Source organism: Triturus cristatus, chromosome 12 (genome assembly GCF_964204655.1).
Source record: "Triturus cristatus chromosome 12, aTriCri1.1, whole genome shotgun sequence".
NCBI lineage: Eukaryota > Metazoa > Chordata > Amphibia > Caudata > Salamandridae > Triturus > Triturus cristatus.
This window is the reverse complement of record NC_140595.1, coordinates 588,619,462-588,637,341: the sequence shown is the minus strand read 5'-3', so window position 1 is coordinate 588,637,341 and position 17,880 is coordinate 588,619,462. Positions and strand designations below refer to the sequence as shown.

General features: G+C 43.9%; 1 protein-coding gene across 1 annotated transcript in view; it reads left to right on the top strand.

Annotated features, from left to right (window-relative positions):
* PMFBP1 (polyamine modulated factor 1 binding protein 1) overlaps positions 1-17,880 on the top strand; it is a 2,019,859-nt gene that overhangs the window by 1,427,352 nt on the left and 574,627 nt on the right. The window contains exon 34 of the mRNA XM_085636957.1: positions 13,753-13,906. Within this exon, the coding sequence (XP_085493083.1) occupies positions 13,753-13,906 (154 nt within the window). The remainder of the gene's footprint in view (positions 1-13,752; positions 13,907-17,880) is intronic.

Sequence of the window (17,880 nt, the reverse complement as noted above, 5' to 3'; positions counted from 1 at the left end):
CGTCAGGGGTCTGCTCAATACCCTCGCAGACAGGTTGAGCAGGTCTCAGTCCAGTTGCCACAAGTGGGAGCAAGAACAATCCCAGCTGGACAAGGTATTTTGAAAATGAGGAAAACCAACTTTAGACCTCTTCGCAACGGAGGAGAACTCCAAATGCCAGTACTATGCCAGCAGGTTCCCTCTACCGGGGTCAAGGGGTAATGCCCTTTTAATGCGATGTTCAGAGATATATGCCAACGCTTTTCCCCCCATCCCCTTAATTCCCAGAGTACTGAGCAAGATGAAATTGGAAGGTTGTCGTCTGATCCTGATAGCTCCACGTTGGCCCAGGGAAGACTGGTTCCCAGAACTGCTTCTGCTCTCGGAGTCGAAACCCATTTGCCTGCAGCCGCCATCAACAATGTTATCGAGGAACAAGGGCCAAGTCAATCATCCGGATCCACATTCTCATTTGCCCGCATGGCTCCTGAATTCCTCGAGTTTAGGAACATAGATATAATGCAAGAGTGTAGAGAAATCATTGCGAAGTCTCATGCTGAAAGCAATAGCAAAACATATTGTCTGAAATGGAGAAGATTCTGTTTCTGGAGCGAAAGAAATAACATTCACCCACTATAAGCCCCTGCTGAGCAAATCTTGCCATATCTCCTCTCACTAGCTAAGTAAGGTCTCTCTTTCTCGTCTGTAAAGGATCACCTGGCTGCAATTTCCCGTTATTGGAGATCTCCTCAAGCTCCTTCTCTCTGTGCATCTAGTATTGTAAAACAATTCATGAGAGGACATTTCCGCACATTTCCCCCTGTGTGTGCGCCTCCTCTGGAATGGAGGCCCAATGTAGTGCTGGCGCAGTTGATGAGATAACCGTTTGAACCAATTCACAAAGCAGAACTTAAGTTTCTCACATGGAAGGTATCCCTCTTACTAGCTCTCACTTCTGCTAGGAGGGTGAGTGAAATACAAGCCTTTGCAATCAAAGAACCTTTTCTACATTTCACTGAAAACTATGTAACTTTACGGACAAACCCGACATTTATACCAAAGGTACCAGCACAATTTAATCTCAAAGAACTGGTGATACTGCAATCCTTCTTTCCAAATTCATCCAGCCCAGCAGAACGGGCACTACATACTTTGGATGTCAAGAGATTCTTGAAGTTCTACCTACACAAAATGAAATAGATAAGAAAAACAGATCAGCTCTTGAAACAGGAAAGTAAGGAACAGCTGTAACAAAGGCTACAATTGCTAGATGGGTCGCATCTGCGATTCAGTTCTGTCACAATAAAGCTGACAAGCCCCTGACAGCAATGGCTAAGGCACACTCCACAAGATCAATTTCTGCATCTACAGCTTTGTTTGCTGGACTGACATTAGACAAAATATGCCGTGCTGCGACATGGAAGAATGTCCACACGTTTACGAAGCATTACTGTCTGCAATCTACGCAACGAGAAGATGGAGCAGTTGGGCAGGCAGTGCTGCGACATCTCTTTAATTATAGTCAGCCTCTTTTGTTTGACAGAAGAGGAGCTTTTTCTTTATTTCAATAACAGTATTGCACATGTCTGAAAATTAATATACAAATGATGACACAAAAATATATGTATATATATATATATATCAGCATATGCCGCTTTTACCTCTCAATGAACAGTTCGTGAGAAAAGCAGACACGGACCCAGATTGATGTGCTTTATAGATATATTTCAATGTCGGCCATTACGCATTTCAGTCCTTGACGGACCTTGATCACATGATATATATATAAGGGGAACGGAAAGTAGCAGTACACACTACAAATGCGGTACCCGGTGACTCTATTGCCAAGGAGACCAACACTATCATTAACTTGGCGGGCATCGATCTTACGGCTGCTGAGCAGCAGCTCTTATCTTTGGGCCTATCATATTGTCCCGAGTCTAATTTTAATTATAGCAGGCTAGAGCGGACATATATAGGTTCATTCGAAAGTTAAAACTTAAAAAATTTCATCATCAACGTAGTAAACAAGAAGATCTGGCCCCTGTGGATACATCAATGCGAGAACTAGGACTGTCGGGGCTCATGGCATCAGATCATGATTTGTTGCGTGATTGATATGCCCTAGAAAAGGGGGACATGCCAACAACCAGTGTGAATTCCAATCTAAGTGATTTAGGCAATACAAGTTCGCAACAGTCTCAACTACCAATGTTAAACCGTTCACTCCCTTTAAAATGAAATCTAAATTTGTTCCTATTATGGCCAGAGACTCCATTGATGTTTTTAACGAGCAAATTGTGGCACAAATAAAGAAATTAAACATTACCATCAATAAGACCAATATGAAATACACCAACCAAGAGAGAAAATATCATCAACTCATAAACAAACTCAAGGACAACCATCAGGTCATAATACGTAATTCCGACAAGGGCAGGAATATAGTGTTATGGCCCCTTAAAGAGTATTTGGAGGAAGCGCATAATCAATTGAACAATGTGGAATGTTATAGAAAGATTTCTCCAACAAAATTCAAAGACACACAGGAATAATTATTCTCACAATTGTTAGCTTGGAAGAGCATGGGCCTGTTGAGTTGGGAAGAGTTCAAATACCTCAAGAAGGAGCATCCAACCATCCTGGTGATTTACTTCATACCAAAGGTACACAAAAAGCATTAGCAAGCCACCGGGGAGACCCATTATAGCTGCATGTGACAGTCTTTTGGAGAACTTATCTAAATATATTGATTATTTCCTGCAAGACTTTGTTAGAGGTTTCAAATCCTTTGTGCAGGATACTTGTGAATTTTTAAATAAGATCCAAAACATCACATGGAAATCAATTTATTTATTGATAGCGCTTGATGTTTCCGCCTTATATACATGTATTAAAAATAAGGATGGAATGAGGGCGGTGGAATATTTCATGATGAATAGATCTATCATATACACTCAACATACCAATATGCTGCTCAAAATGTTATAATTCTGTTTGGAAAACAATTTATTTTTGTTTAACGGTAAAATGTACCAACAGATATAAGGTGTTGCTATGGGGGCCAGCTTCTCTCCCCGTTATGCCTGTCTATTTATGGGATGGTGGGAGGAGCTGGTCCTCATGCTACAATATGAGCAGATATTCAAGGAGAATGTCCACACATGGTTGCGCTACATTGATGATTTATTTATAGTGTTGGAAGGTGATGTAGAAAGTGCCACTGCTTTTATAGATTCATTGAATAACAACACAGTTAATTTACATTTTACATCTGACATTAGCAAAGACATGATCTCATTTTTAGATGTGAGGGTTCAAGTGGTCAACAACAAATTGTCAACTACTCTCTTCAGGAAACCTACAACGGGAAATACTCGCCTGCATAACTCTAGCGCACATCCGCCCCAACTCATTAAAAGTATTCCTTATGGGGAGATGTTGCGCATTAAGCGAATATGCAGTGACGAAGACGACTGTTATAAGAAAGTCGCAATAGGTTCATAGAAAGAGGGTACAGGACTGAGGTTATTGATGCAGCTATTGCCAAGTCCAAAACATTAGCACAAACTGATTTATTGAAGTACAAAGAGAAATACAGCAATACAAGTGTTACTGAGGAGCCCACTAGATTTATTTTGACTTTCTCACGACAAGAAAAACAGATTAGGGCCATTGTTAGACACAATTGGCCAATCGTGAGAGACGATCCTGTGATTGCCAATTTATTACCTTGTAATCCAGCTGTAACTTTTAGAAAGGCTAACAGCATGGGTATGTCACTCACAAGAAGTAATATAGAAGAGCAGGACAATTGCACTTGGCTAGCTGCGAGAAAAGGTTTCTATAAGTGTTCTGTTTGCAAGGCCTGCCAGTATGGCATTAATACTACAACGTATATAACTGCATTCAATGACAGGGTTTGCAATATAGGACAACATCTCACTTGCAAATCAGAATACGCTGTATATGTTTTAACATGTAGTTGCAATTTTAAATACATTGGTAGTACCAAATTAGCAGCACACAAGAGAATTATTCAACATATACGTGCTATCAATAATAATGATGAGAGTTATCCTGTGGCGAGGCATTTTAAGATCAGCCATAATAGCGACCCCAAACATTTGAAATATTTTGTTATAGAGGCCATAGCTCCACAAAAAAGAGAAGGGGATAGGGAATCGAAATTAAGGCGGTTGGAAACAACGTACATTTTACAATTTGATTCCAAATACCCTAGGGGCCTCAACACCAGTGAAAATCTCTACACGTTTTTATGAGAATATTTGTTGACGGTGTCTCTGGAATGTAGGAAAATATGCAAAATATGATACTCTGGCACAAGGAATTTATAACTTCTCCAGTAGCGATTAGAATTTACTCTTAAAAACATGTAATTTTAACAGGCATTTTAGGATATTTATATATATGTGATATTTATGGTTAGATTTTTTTTTTGACAACCAATTGTATTGAGTTTCGGATGTAACAACTAACAGCACCATTCAGAGCTACATGTACATTATCAGAATAGGGAGAAAAACACATCGCAGTGACATCAAGGCTACATAAGGAAATCAATAGGAGCATATCCACGTGTACCTGAAGAGCGGACCACTCCATCTCAGTCATCGAGTACCCCGACCCATTTGCCCCACATGCGGCGAAAGTTCTCAGGACACCCCCTGGCTACATATAAAGGCCGCTCCTGCGCAGCGCACCAATCCACCCCCCTGTGCCAGCGCCCTAGAGTGGGAGGAGCAGTGTCCAGCCAATGCACAGCAAAATCCCTCTTGGCGACCACCAATGCTGTGTTGAGGAAGAGCTTCTCAGCCCTGGAGCCGTCCAATCCATCAGTGACGCCCAGCAGAACATGTATGGGATCAAGAGGCACCTCCCAGCCCAGGACCCCTGTCAGATCTTGTGTTAAAAATTCCCAATATCTCCGAATCGCAGAACACATCCAAACCATATGGTAGAAATCAGCGTGGTGGTGGGAGCAGCGGGGGCAGTGGGCGTCAGGCTGAAGCCCAGCGCGGTGGAGACGCAAGGGTGTAAGGTAGGTGGCGTGCAGAAAATAGACTTGGACCAAGCGGAGCCTCGCCGATACCGCAATCGTCCTGGGGGCCATCAGGGCGTCCCTCCAGTCTTCATCCTCCAGAGCCCCAAGCCAGCCCTCCCACTTCTTGCGGAGTAGGTAAAGGGAATTAGGGGTATTGTTGGTGAGTGAGCTGTAGATCCGAGACACTCCACCCTTCCCCAAATCCCCGGTCAGAACCTGCGCCTCGGCCGGGCTATATTCGGGCAGGGACGTGCCGTCTGTAATGTGGGAGTGAAGGGCGTGGCGCAGTTGCAAGTACCGAAAGAATTGAGAGGGATGGAGGGAGTGTCTGGCCTGTAAGTCGTGAAAGGATCGGATGTGGGTGCCGCTCCAGACGTCACCCAGCAAGGTTACCCCGATGAGATCCCACTGCCGGAACCCCGACAGGTAAGCGACTTCACGAAGCCTAGTGCCACACCACAAGGGAGTGTAGCGGGTCAGCCTGCCTGCCTGCCCATTGAGTATGACGAAGTGATGCATGCCAAGCCAGGAATACGCCGTGCGTGACTTTGGGATGAGCTCGGGGAACCACGGTTCCATAAAGCATCCCCTGGATAGAGGAGAAGCCCAAGATGTAAAGCTCCAAGCGATACGCTGGGTCGGACCAGCCACCATTAAACCAGTTGTGAATTTTGAGGAGACGAGTTGCTAAGTAGTAGAGGTAGAGGTTCATCATTCCGAGGCCTCTGTCAAATGGTGGGATTCGGCATTGGGCCAGGGCCAGCCTGGACCTCCGTCCCCCCCCAAAGGAATTTAGTGGCCATGCCGTCCATATCCCGGAACCAAGATCTGGCAAAGGAGAGGTGAGTGTTCTGGAGCATGTACAAAAAACGGGGCAAGATCATCATTTTGTACAGGGCATTCCTGCCCAGAGGGTTTAGAGGCAGCGTGCGCCATTTAAGGAGGTCGGCGCGGACCTGCTTAACCAGCGGGGTGACATTGAGTTTCCAAGCGAGGTCAGGGAAGAGGGAAACCCAGATCCCCAAGTACTTGAAAGACAGCTGCCGAAGAGGAATCGACGACTGCCAGTCATAGCACTCGCGTGATAAGTGTAAGGGGACAAGGACGGACTTGGCCGGGTTAAGCCGCAGGCCGGAAGCTCGTTCAAAAATAGCCAGTGTCCGAAGGCAGCGAGGTCCCGACCGGGCTGGGTCCGCCAGGAACAGCAACACATCATCCGCGTATAACGCGTTTTTATCCTCCGCTAGGCCGGGCCACCTGCAGCCAGTCAAGGAATGGTCACTGCGGATAAGGCAAGCAAACGGCTCCATTGCCAGAGCGAAGAGGATCGAGGAGAGGGGGCATCCCTGCCTCGTACCCCGTCCAATGGGGAAGGGACGAGATAGAGTGCCGTTGACGAGGACCTGTGCCCGAGGATGGTGATAGAGCAGTCTCACCAAGTTCCGGAAAGGAGTGCCAAAACCCATCTGTTCCAACACCGCATCCAAGTAGCTCCAGTCAACGGAGTCGAAAGCCTTCTCAAAATCAATAAGGAGAAGGGACAAGTATGGAGTAAGCAGGTGTCGGTTCTCGAGGGCAAGGTGAAGGCGTCGGAGACAGTGTCTAGTCCCTCGGAGAGGCATGAAGCCGCATTGCTCAGGGTGGACAAGCTGGGCTAAATGCGGCCGTATGCAATTGGCCAATACGGAAGCGAAGATCTTGAGTTCCGTATTGATGAGCGAAATGGGACGATAGTCCGAGCAGCACTGCTAGGGGGGCTGGGACTTAGGGATCACTACGATGGTAGCGAGATCTGTCTCTGGCCGGAATGAGCCACACTCAGCCGCTTCCTTGTACATCGCCACGAGAGGTGGAAGCAGGGTATCGCGATAGGACGAATAAAACTCCTGGGGGGAGTCCATCCGGCCCAGGAGTCCTACCAGCCGCCAGGTGCGAAATGGTGTCTGCCATCTCCGCAGGGGTGAGCGGAATGTCCAACGCGTCCGAGTCTCTATGACATGGAAGAGAGAACTCCTCTCGTTGGAGGAGGTCAGGGAGAGAAAGACCAGGGGGACGCACCGAATGAAGGGTAGCGTAGTAGGAGGCAAAGCATTGGGCAACCGCTACCGGGGCATGGTGGAGCGTTCCATTTGCGTCTGTCATCTCGGGTATAATATGGTTGACCATAGGGTAGGTGGCGAGGGGGTGGAGGAGCTTCCCATTTTTGTCTCCCCAGCCGTATACTCGGGCCACGGACGAACCCTAAAGGAGCTTGGCAGCTTCCAGAGAGGTCTGACTCATCTCGTCGCGTAGAAACGCCAGTCTCCATTCCTGGGCATCAAATCTATCGTCAGGGTTCAGCGCCTCAATCAGGGTGGCCTGTGCCTCCTGTCGTGTGAGCTGGGAGTCACGTGCCGCGCGAGTGAGTTTCAACTGGCCCTTGGCGAACCCCCTAATAGTGGCCTTACCAACCTCCCAAAAGGTGCGAGAGGAGGACACCGAGTCCTGATTAATGGTAAAATAGGTAGCAAGTTCAGCACCAATGCTGTCCTTGAACTCCTCGTTCTGGAGGAACCAGGCGTTGAGTCGCCAGAGCGGTCGGGAGGCTGGGGGGAAGGGACCCTATGTGAAGTAGCACTGGGGAATGGTCCTATAGGCCCCTCGGGAGGATAGATATGGCCTGGAGCGATCGGCAGTCCTGAACCGGCAGGAAAGCATAGTCGAGGCACACATGGGTGTGGTGAGAGGCAGAAGTGTGGGTGTATTGCCTAGCATTCGGGTGCCACAGTCTCCAGGCGTCTCCGAGCCCCAAGCTGGCCGCCCATGAGGAGAGAAGACCGAACTGGACAGTCCTGGAAGTTTATGGTTAGATTTTAGAGATCATATTTAGAAAATGTATTTTATGCTTCTATTTATTTAATGTGATTTTCTGGGAGATAAACTATTTATTATTCATGAAATATATGAAATTTGTCCTTAATTCTGATGAACTTTAAGATTGATGTTTTTGCACTTTCCGCTGATGATGTGGGACTAGAAATATGTAACAAAAATCTATCCTACATTAAGTGGAGCTTGGTAACACATTTACATAAGGGGCCTGTTGTAATGGCGTTATAGTTGCTGCTATGCTGGAACCAGAAACTGTTCAAGTGTTTTTTCTAAAACTTTTTTATGGTTTACACGTAACTTTATTATTGCACTAAATAGGTATGCACTTTATATAGTTTCACGAATTGGACATGGGGTTACTATCAAGACGAGGTTCAGGCATTTACAGACATTTTGAAGCTGTTATTAATATGTATTTTACAGATGTATAGTTATAGTTAGGACCGTGTTTCCATAGGAAATCTCAAAATTCTATTTTGAATAACTTTGGCGCCGGTTGACGAATCCTCGCGAAATTTTCAAAACTATTGGGGCGCTCCGCTCAGCTCCTACCCTGAAAGTCTCGGGGGTATTCGTCAAGCGGGGGCCGAGAAAAAAGGGGGGGTCCCAAAACGCGTTTTCCCCATGCATTTTCCCATAGGACCTTTAGTCGAAGGTACAGCCCGAACGGCTAAACAGAATTACTTGAAATTTGGCAAAGAGGTAGTCCTCAGGTCAGGGATGTGCCTTTTGCATATATGGAGTCAATCTGTTCAGTAGTTCCGGAGAAAATTGCAGTTAAAGTACATAAATATCTATAGCCGCGCACGGTGCGTGCACCCTAACGTGCGCGAGCGTAATTCTGATTGGTGGTTACATGTCAGAGAACGTTCGAATCGGTCGAAATCAGGAAGTGTCGGCCACCATTTTGTTTGTTTTGAGTGCGAGAGTGAAAAAGGAAGGTGGCGAACGTGAAAAGGGGGCAGGGTAGAGAGTTCCTGACCCCCTAGCCTTTGTCAGAGGGTCCCTGAAGGACCCCTAAGGCAGAAAAAAACATTTTAATTTTTTTTTTTAAAAAATCGCGGGGTGCGCGCACCGTGCGCGCACGGTGAAAAACCATAAAAAAAAAAAAAGAGTTATACGTAGTTTATTGTAAAATAAATATATAAAAAATATAATAATAAATACATAACTTAGCATTTAAAAATAGGTTTCACACACGTTATAGTTAGGAATTACCATTTAAAAAACCTTGCAAATTCACTTAAAAAACCATAGGTTTCACACATGTTATAGTTAGGTGGACATTTCACTCGTAAAAAACCAATGAAATTCCCCCGTTATAGTTAGTTCAGATAACTATAACTCGCGCGACCGCCACTCTATCAAAAGGATGATGTCATCAGTGATGTCATGAGTGATGCCACTGACCATGTAATGAGTGATGTAATATGTGACGTCATAAGCAGTGGATTGCGGGCGCGCAAGTTATAGTTATCTGAACTAACTATAACAGGGGAATTTCATTGGTTTTTTACGAGTGAAATGTCCACCTAACTATAACATGTGTGAAACCTATGGTTTTTTAAGTGAATATATATATATATATATATATATATATATATATATATATATATATATATACACATATACTGATGAACACTGTCTGAATTAGGTATTTATGGTGCACTTTACAACATTTATGTTCTTATTAAGTGCCCTAACGATATATAAGAAAGTAGTATGTTTTCCATGTCCATGGGATTGTCAATTGCACTTGCACTTTAAAAAGCGAAGGAAAATGTCAGAGGTGTCATGTGATCACGGGCGGGATCGCCCGAAAAGCGTCTTGGCAGAACTGGCAATAAATTAAAATATTGCACGACTAACTTGGGTCCATGCTCGTTTTTCCTGACCGATCAAGTGGAAGCTGAGAGCGAGCAGAGGAGTATATATATATATATATATATATATATATATATATATATATATATATATAGATAGATAGATAGATAGATAGATATATATATAGATAGATAGATAGATAGATAGATAGATAGATAGATAGATAGATAGATATGTGTGTGTATATATAGTTATAACTGTTTTGACGGCTCCTAATACATGTGGATCCTAGTGTATCTGAAAGATTTATCTCATGCATATAATGCTAGATTTCAAACAATTATTAGAATGGTTTCTGGTATATGTCCATAATATTGGGAGTTTAAGGTTTCATGTCTCCCACCATCCGCTAACGACAATATAGCTTCATGATACTGCTTGCTATTCTGATTTAGGCATGTAAATCTATGAAAGATACCCCAATACTGGATAAGAAAATAAGTTACTTACCTGTAACTACGGTTATCCAGTATTTGTATCCTTCATAGATTCACATGCAACCCACCCTCCTCCCCGGAGAGCCAGTTCTCATTGAATTTTGGGATCTTTACTTTCCACTTGTGCTTTGAAAATCTGAAGAGAACTGGCTCCTGCTGGGAGTGTTCTAGAGGGTGCTAACAGCTGATTGGCTGTATGCCAACATTTGGTCCTTTTTTAGAAAGGACATGGATAGCCTACTAAGGATTTAAGGCACTGCTTGAATAATTTACCGTGGGACTCCCATCTTGACGATGGGGAATGATTCAGGCATGTGAATCTATGAAAAATACTAATACTGGATAACCGTAGTTACAGTTAAGTAACTGATTTTCTTTCCTTCAATTTTTCATTGAACGTTGTGTGTGAAGGGATTCTCCCCGAGTTCTATTCAGTTTTCTTCATTCAAGCTTCTTGAATTTTTCCTGAAAATTGATCTTCACCAACATGCCTGATAAAAAAGGCCTTTGGCAGGAAAAGAGTTCATGTGGACGATCCACATAAAAGACAGTATTTATTGCCTCCCCTCTTCTCATGAGGTAAGGCAGTGCAAAATATGTTGTGCTTTTTCATTTAAAACTCTGAGGGATAGAGATGGAAGGCTGCTTCTGGGGCTCTAATCCACTGAGCAACAAAAGTCTTCTGAGGAGGACAGTGATGGCTCATCCAGGCCTCACGAGACATCCAGATCCCAGGACGACACCCCTGGAGAGAGCAGGAAACACCTCAGACCCTCCTAGGTGAGTAAGAGCTCCACAAAGGAGAAGGACCATAAAGTCTCCTCAGAGCCTGCGACATCCATTCCCACCACTCCAGTGAGAAAGAACATCATGGAGCCTCTTCCACGATTCTGTGAGGCACAAGGACAGAAAATCATCATCGACGATGACAACAATATCGTTGACGCCAAGTATTACAGCCACGTCATCAGCTCCGTCGAAGATAGGAACGACGGCGACCACTTTGGGGCCCATACCATCGATGAAGAAGCCCCATTGATGAGCACATCTTCCACGACCATCCCGTCGTCGAGCCTTTTCGCGAATCAACCAAGTATGACACTGTCGACGACAACATCGTCAAAGGTAACACTGGCGATGGCAGCACTGTCTATGGATATTCCTTCTTCAGTGTTGATGGTACTGTCGACGATGGTGAATATTACTAGAGTGACAAAGACCTTTCTACACCCGGATGTCTCATCCTTCGGTAAGATTTCCCCGTTGCCTCCTTTGCGCCTATTGGACTTCCAGCAGTTGAAGAATGAGGATGAAAATGACGATGGAATATATGGGGTGCATAGCTTGTCTGAATTGCATGTGAAATGCCAAGACGAAGAGGATTATGTGGCCGAAAAGCAATATTATCAGCCATATCTAGTTCTACCTTGCCATTACTAACCTTATGGCTATCCTCCTGAGCCTCATCCTAGACAAATGGCGCATTCATCACCATCCATAATCCAAGACCTTCAAACCATGTTAGCGATCTATAGGCAGAGATTTCCACTCCAAGATGTCCAGATTGAGCCACCTCCACCTCAGCCCCCTGGAAGGCCAACTTTACCTCGATCAACAACGCCTACAATACAGCGCCCTGCAATACAAACTCCTGACCAGGAAAACCCCTCTTCTTTAGATGAAGAGCCAACAAACCTTTGGAAAGAAGAACGAAAGCTCATTCTGCCAGAGCAGTTGCCACATCAGCTACCCTCTTCGTGGAACTCTGGAAAACATTGTGCTGCAACCTGGAGGACCACTCATACCTTTACGCATGACAACTGCCTGGAGTCCGCACAAGATGCAGACGCAGATGTGGGCCAGGCAGTGCTTCGTCACTTCTTCCATTAAGGTAAGCTTCTTTCTAACTCTTATAAAGAGTCTGTTGTTCTCATGTGATTTCATATGCTTACATATTCATGATTATGTAAACTAAACTGAGTAAGGTGTATTATAAGTTATGCTTTTTTGTCTTCTCTCGTTGCTACTCTGTACATGAAAATGCAAGTATATGAAAAATAAGTAAATTTTTTCTTACGAATATGTTCTGTACTTTTGTTATCTTCCATCCTTTTTTCCAACCATGAAAAAAAGAAAACAAAGCAGATATAGGCACATCTTTAAATGCATTTATTATAGAACTTCAAATTTGGGGTTCACTATACTTTAGAGGTCTCCCACCATCCGCAGCAGACCAGATAATATTGGATGTTACTGCTTGCTATTCCGATTCAGGCATGTTAATCTATAAAAGATGCCCCAATACTGGATAAGAAAATAAGTTACTTACCTGTAACTACGGTTACCCATTATTGGTATCTTTCATAGAATCACATGCACCCACCCTCCTCCCCGTAGAGGCTGTTTCTATATTGTTTTATGAGCTACTCACTACTCACTTTTGCAGGGAAAATCTGAAGGAAACTGCCTATGCTAGCAGCTGATTGGCTGCATTCAACATTTAGTCCTTTTTTTAAAAGGACATAGATAGGCTATTTGAACCATGGCTCACAGACATTATAGTCTATGGCATTATTTAGATACTGCTTGATCATGGGGCTCTCATCTCGACGACAGGGAAAGATTTAAGCATGAGAATCTATGAAAGATACCAATACTGGATAACTGTAGTTACAGGTAAGTAACTTATTTTATTCTTGGTTAAAGTGTGAGGATGGAAAATAAATTTCAGTCCCCAAAAATGAATGCTGGTTGGAACCACCTGTAATCACTGGTTCAAAATAAGTACTAGCTACTTTCAAAGCAAAGGACTGTTCAATAGTGGTGGAAGTAAAGGGGAGGAGGACAGATCAGAGGGGGTGTGAGGTGGAGATTGTGTAGCCTTAATAGGGGTCTTCAGCTCCTTCCTCTAGAGTAAGATTGAGGGAGCTTGCCAGACCTGGTCAGAGAGAGAGTGCCATTTTCCAGGAAAAAACAAAACAGATGCTTGACATCTTGCCCTCTCCTTCCTGCATGTTTATTTTGTCTTGAGTGGTCAAACCTAGACTGAAAATTGTATTTTGTACCAAGTGCAGTCTATATTCTTCCCTTTCAGCAGATGACCAGAGCCAAAACATTGCAAGATAAAGACGAGTAGATGCTTAATGCCTCCATAGAGTTGTGAAAGAGGTCACAGTGCAACAAGAGCTTAACAATCCAGATTTTCGGCTGAAACATATGGTCTGAAGAACCACACGTATATGATCTTGCACCTGCTGGAAATCCTGCTTGTGTTCTTCATAGTTTACATTGCTTAACTGACCCAATTATGCTTTTCTCAAAGTCTCTGCCAGTGGCTGTCAACTTTCCTGCAGTTCCCTAGCTTACACTCTACCATTACGCATTGTTTGGTTGTCTGCTTTTTCTGCTATTACTCTCCCCTGCTTCTGGCTTACTTCAGTACATGTGCTGCCTCTGTGGCTCTCTCTTTCCTATGTCTGTCCCTCAATTCATTTCTTATTTTCCACAAATGTACAGGAAGCTGATTGACAGGCTCAAAACAGAGCTATCTCAGGCTAAGCAGAACCATCAAGCTGTAACTCAGGAGGGGCAGAAGCATCAGCACACTGCTGCACGATTGGAACTGGAGAAAGCCCACGTTCGGGAGCAACTACGAGTGCTGCAGACGCAGGTAAATCTGGCCAATGAGGTTCACACAGTACTTTCACACTGGCTGCATGAGTAAGTATCAAACAGCATTCACATGTATGTTTAATGCTGTTACCATCACTGAAAGTAATGTATGGTCTAGTACCTACGGGACCAGTCCTACCTCACATTAATTCAGTTTCAGGCATGGCTACAAAGTAAGGAATTTAAAATAACCTTGTTATACAAGCGTATTTTACATATCAAATTTTTGCTAGGATTTTTTGCTAGCGTTCTGCAGGCACCCCTTCCTTAAAATGCTGCTGGACATAAAACTGGAGGTAGTGAGTGACTGAAACAAGAACTATAGCATTTGAGCCGGTGTTGCTGTGTCTGCAGTGAGTTGACATACAAGCCCTTAAATACTGTGAAAGACAGGTCCTCTGTGCAACATATAAATCTTAGAGGACTAATACTTTTGGAGCTCTCAGTTGTAGTAACCAGTTGGCCCCATGTGGTCTACATTCAGAGCATACATTCATACACAATAGCCACTCGCTGAGGGAAGGAGCCATAGTCTTTGTTTTCTAGCAGAAAGTAAAAGTCAATAACCAGAGCTACTAGCCTTCCTTTAACAGGAGTGTGTATTCTGGTTTTAGATTGGAGAACAGTGGTGCCCTTTTGAATACAGAATTGCTGTGTCAACCCCATCGGGAGTATTTATATTGTCCTGCTCGCTTAAACTCTGCTGTGTCCAACTTTCCAGCCACTGGTGTTTAGTCTATCTTCATACCATTTGGAAAACATTATATTGCCTATTAACTGATGAAGCCTCTGATTCCTAAACAGGGACCTGGAACTCAATGGCTTCCACTACTGTTCATGCAGGACACTAGATATGCTCGGGTTCTGACACCGCCCAAGTCTGTTATAGCTGAATCTCCTACAGCTATGGCGTGTCTGAGAGACTGCAGTCTCTTCAGTGTCTCAAGAGGTCCTGATGCCTCATATGTTTATAGAGGAATTTAATCTACACTGCCACGCGTGGAATGCTGTAGGTTCAGTCCATTTATAGAGGAAGTGATCCTCTTTTTTTCCAAACATTCCCAATAAAGTGCACACATTGGTAGCAACTCAGAAGGTACAGGACTGATGAGGCCTTTATAGACTTTATATCCAAAGGAATACTTTTGTGGTGTCTCTGTTTTTTAGATTTGTTCTCTTCACCGTCAACTATTTAATAATTATCTGCAATTATATAAAAGTCTGCAGATGCTCTCATGATTACTTTCATGATTAATTTCTAACTGCACCTTGTCTACAAGATCATGCGTATTCTTAAAGGGATCACATTTCCCTCCATATCTACTTCTCCTTTTTTGACTCATCTAAACAGTGTAGCCTGTTTATTTGTGAGAAGACTCTTGTTGATGGAATGTTCAATTGTGACAGTGAAATATTCTCCATGCTAGAAGTTGCTTTGACACAGAATTGGGCAGTGACAACAGGCTTATCACCAGAGAGCTTCTCTATGTTGACGCTCTAGCCACTGCTGATTACATGGACCAGGAGTGGATTGTAAATATTGGAGTAGGGTCAAGAGACATCCAAGATAAAGGTGCATACTGCAAGGCCCTTTTGCCCTGCTCTAAAACTGTTTCAGTCTGGGTGAATCTCAGACAAACCTCAATGGGAAACTTGACATGTTTTTAAGTATGCCCAGCTTGGCCAAAAAGTGTCTTCCAACCTCTTCATCAGATTAGATAAATAGCACACTCATCTAAAGTACACTGTGGGAAAGACAATCACTCTGTTTGATGGGCACTTGTTAAAAAGTGGTTACATAGTGGCTAATACATTAGCCTCTTATGAAAAATCTGGTAAAACAGTTCAAAATTCAAAACTTAACAAAAATGACTCCTTTGTAAAGAAGGGAACAAAATATGAGTGGAGAAGTAAAACCTGATTCTCTCAAACTGTTTAAAGATGAATTTTAATCAGTGACCAGAGGCCCATTGCTTCAAGATGTTTTCCCCACAAAGTGGAAAGGAAACTGAGGTCTAACTGTCACTCCATAGCAATATGTGACAAAATGCTACCTCCTGCATTAACACAATATACTTTGTTTTTCTGAAAGGTTCCTGCCTATTTACCTATTAGGATGCATAAAAAACAGTTAACCTGCTTTTTAGTTTGTTGCTTAGCTGGAAAAAAGCCCAAAAGGTACAAACACTGTCAAGAAATGGGCGTTTTGATGTTAGACCTGAGGATGTTTTCATGCCGGGAATGCATGTAGCCAAAAGTTACTGCCTCTTTGTAATGCATTGATTTTAACACAGAACCTGCAGAAGTGAGCATAGTTAGATTTTATCTGTCAAGCTGGATTTCACTTTTGCATCTCTGCTTGCTCTATTGCAAATACGAAGGTACACTGTTTGATGCTGCTATGTTGCCGATTGCTCTATACACCCTTTCATGACAACTTGGACTGTAACTTTACTGCTCATCAACACTGTTTTGCTATCTTTTCTGCTTCTTCAAATAAAAGTATTGCAAGTCGTTTGACTGATTTTAGCCACCAAACACATGTTCAGCTTGGTAACTAGAATGGAATGTTTTATTGGTTGCTGTTTTTCATCAATTTTCGGGACTCTTTGATTAAAGGTGTGCATCTGAAAGAAACACGTTAGTTATTGATTCCTTACCTTAGAATTACCCCCAGGCGTCAGACTGGATCCAGAAAGTTTTTTTGTCAGCAGTACCTCTGTGTGTTGGAAGGTAGGATCTGTCAGCTCTGGGTCCGTCGGCAGCGTCGTGGTCACTGGGATGACGTCGCGGCAGCTACTTAGATGCCGCCCTCATGCGCGGACGTCAGTTCTGTACACGACTTTCTGCACCAGAAATGCAGAGCCATGCAAGACACTGACCATTAGTGCACAAAACTAGGGCCCTGAAAGGATATCCTTAACCCTAGAAATCAGTTTGCAGAACGTGGAGGATGGGTGGGGCAGTAAGGAATCTATAACTAACTAATGTTTCTCACAGATATATCGTTACCGAAGGTAAGTAACTTGTGCATCTGAAATGAACACGTTAGTTATAGATTCCTTACCTTAGAATAGATACCCCAGCAATATCAACCCCGGTGGTGGGTCTGCAAACCAAGATCACACCAGAAAGTCCTGGAGAACAGAAAGGCCAAATAAGCCTTCTATCCGGACTTAGTTGTCCAGGCAGTAATGTTTGGTGAACGTGTGCAGCGATGCCCACGTGGCCACCTGACAGATGTCATTCAGAGGCACTCCTCTTCCCAAGGCAGTAGTGGCTGCCGTCGCCCTGGTGGAGTGAGCGTGTAGCCCCACTGGAGGCTCCTTTTTAGCTAGAGAGTAATAAGCCTTAATACACAACACAGCCCATCGGGAAATGGTGCATTTGTGTACGGCCCGACCTTTCTTTGCACCCACGTAGCCAACAAAAAGTTGATCATCCACCCGGAACTGTTTTGTGCAATCCAGGTAGAAGGAGAGCGCACGCTTTGGGTTCAGACGGTGGAGCCTCTCCTCTTCCTTTGAAGGATGCGGAGGCGGAAAGAACGTGGGCAAAGTAATGGTCTGCCTGATGTGGAAGGCAGTGACCACCTTGGGAAGAAAGGATGGACGGGTCCTGAGAACCACCTTATCCGGATGAACAGACAAGAAAGGAGGTTTCGAAGAAAGAGCCTGGAGCTCACTCACCCTTCTAGCAGAAGTAATGGCTACCAGGAAAGCAGTCTTAAGAGTCAAGAGACGTAAAGGACAGTTATAAACCGGCTCAAAGGGAGCGCACATTAAATAAGTTAGCACAAGATTCAAGTCCCACTGAGGCATAACGAAAGGGATTGGAGAGAAAAGATGTGTTAAGCCTTTTAAGAAACGGCTAACTACCGGAGACTTGAAAAGAGAAGGCTGATCTGGCAGCCGGAGGAAGGCAGAGATGGCAGAAAGGTAGCCCTTGATAGTGCCCAGAGCAGAGCCCTGC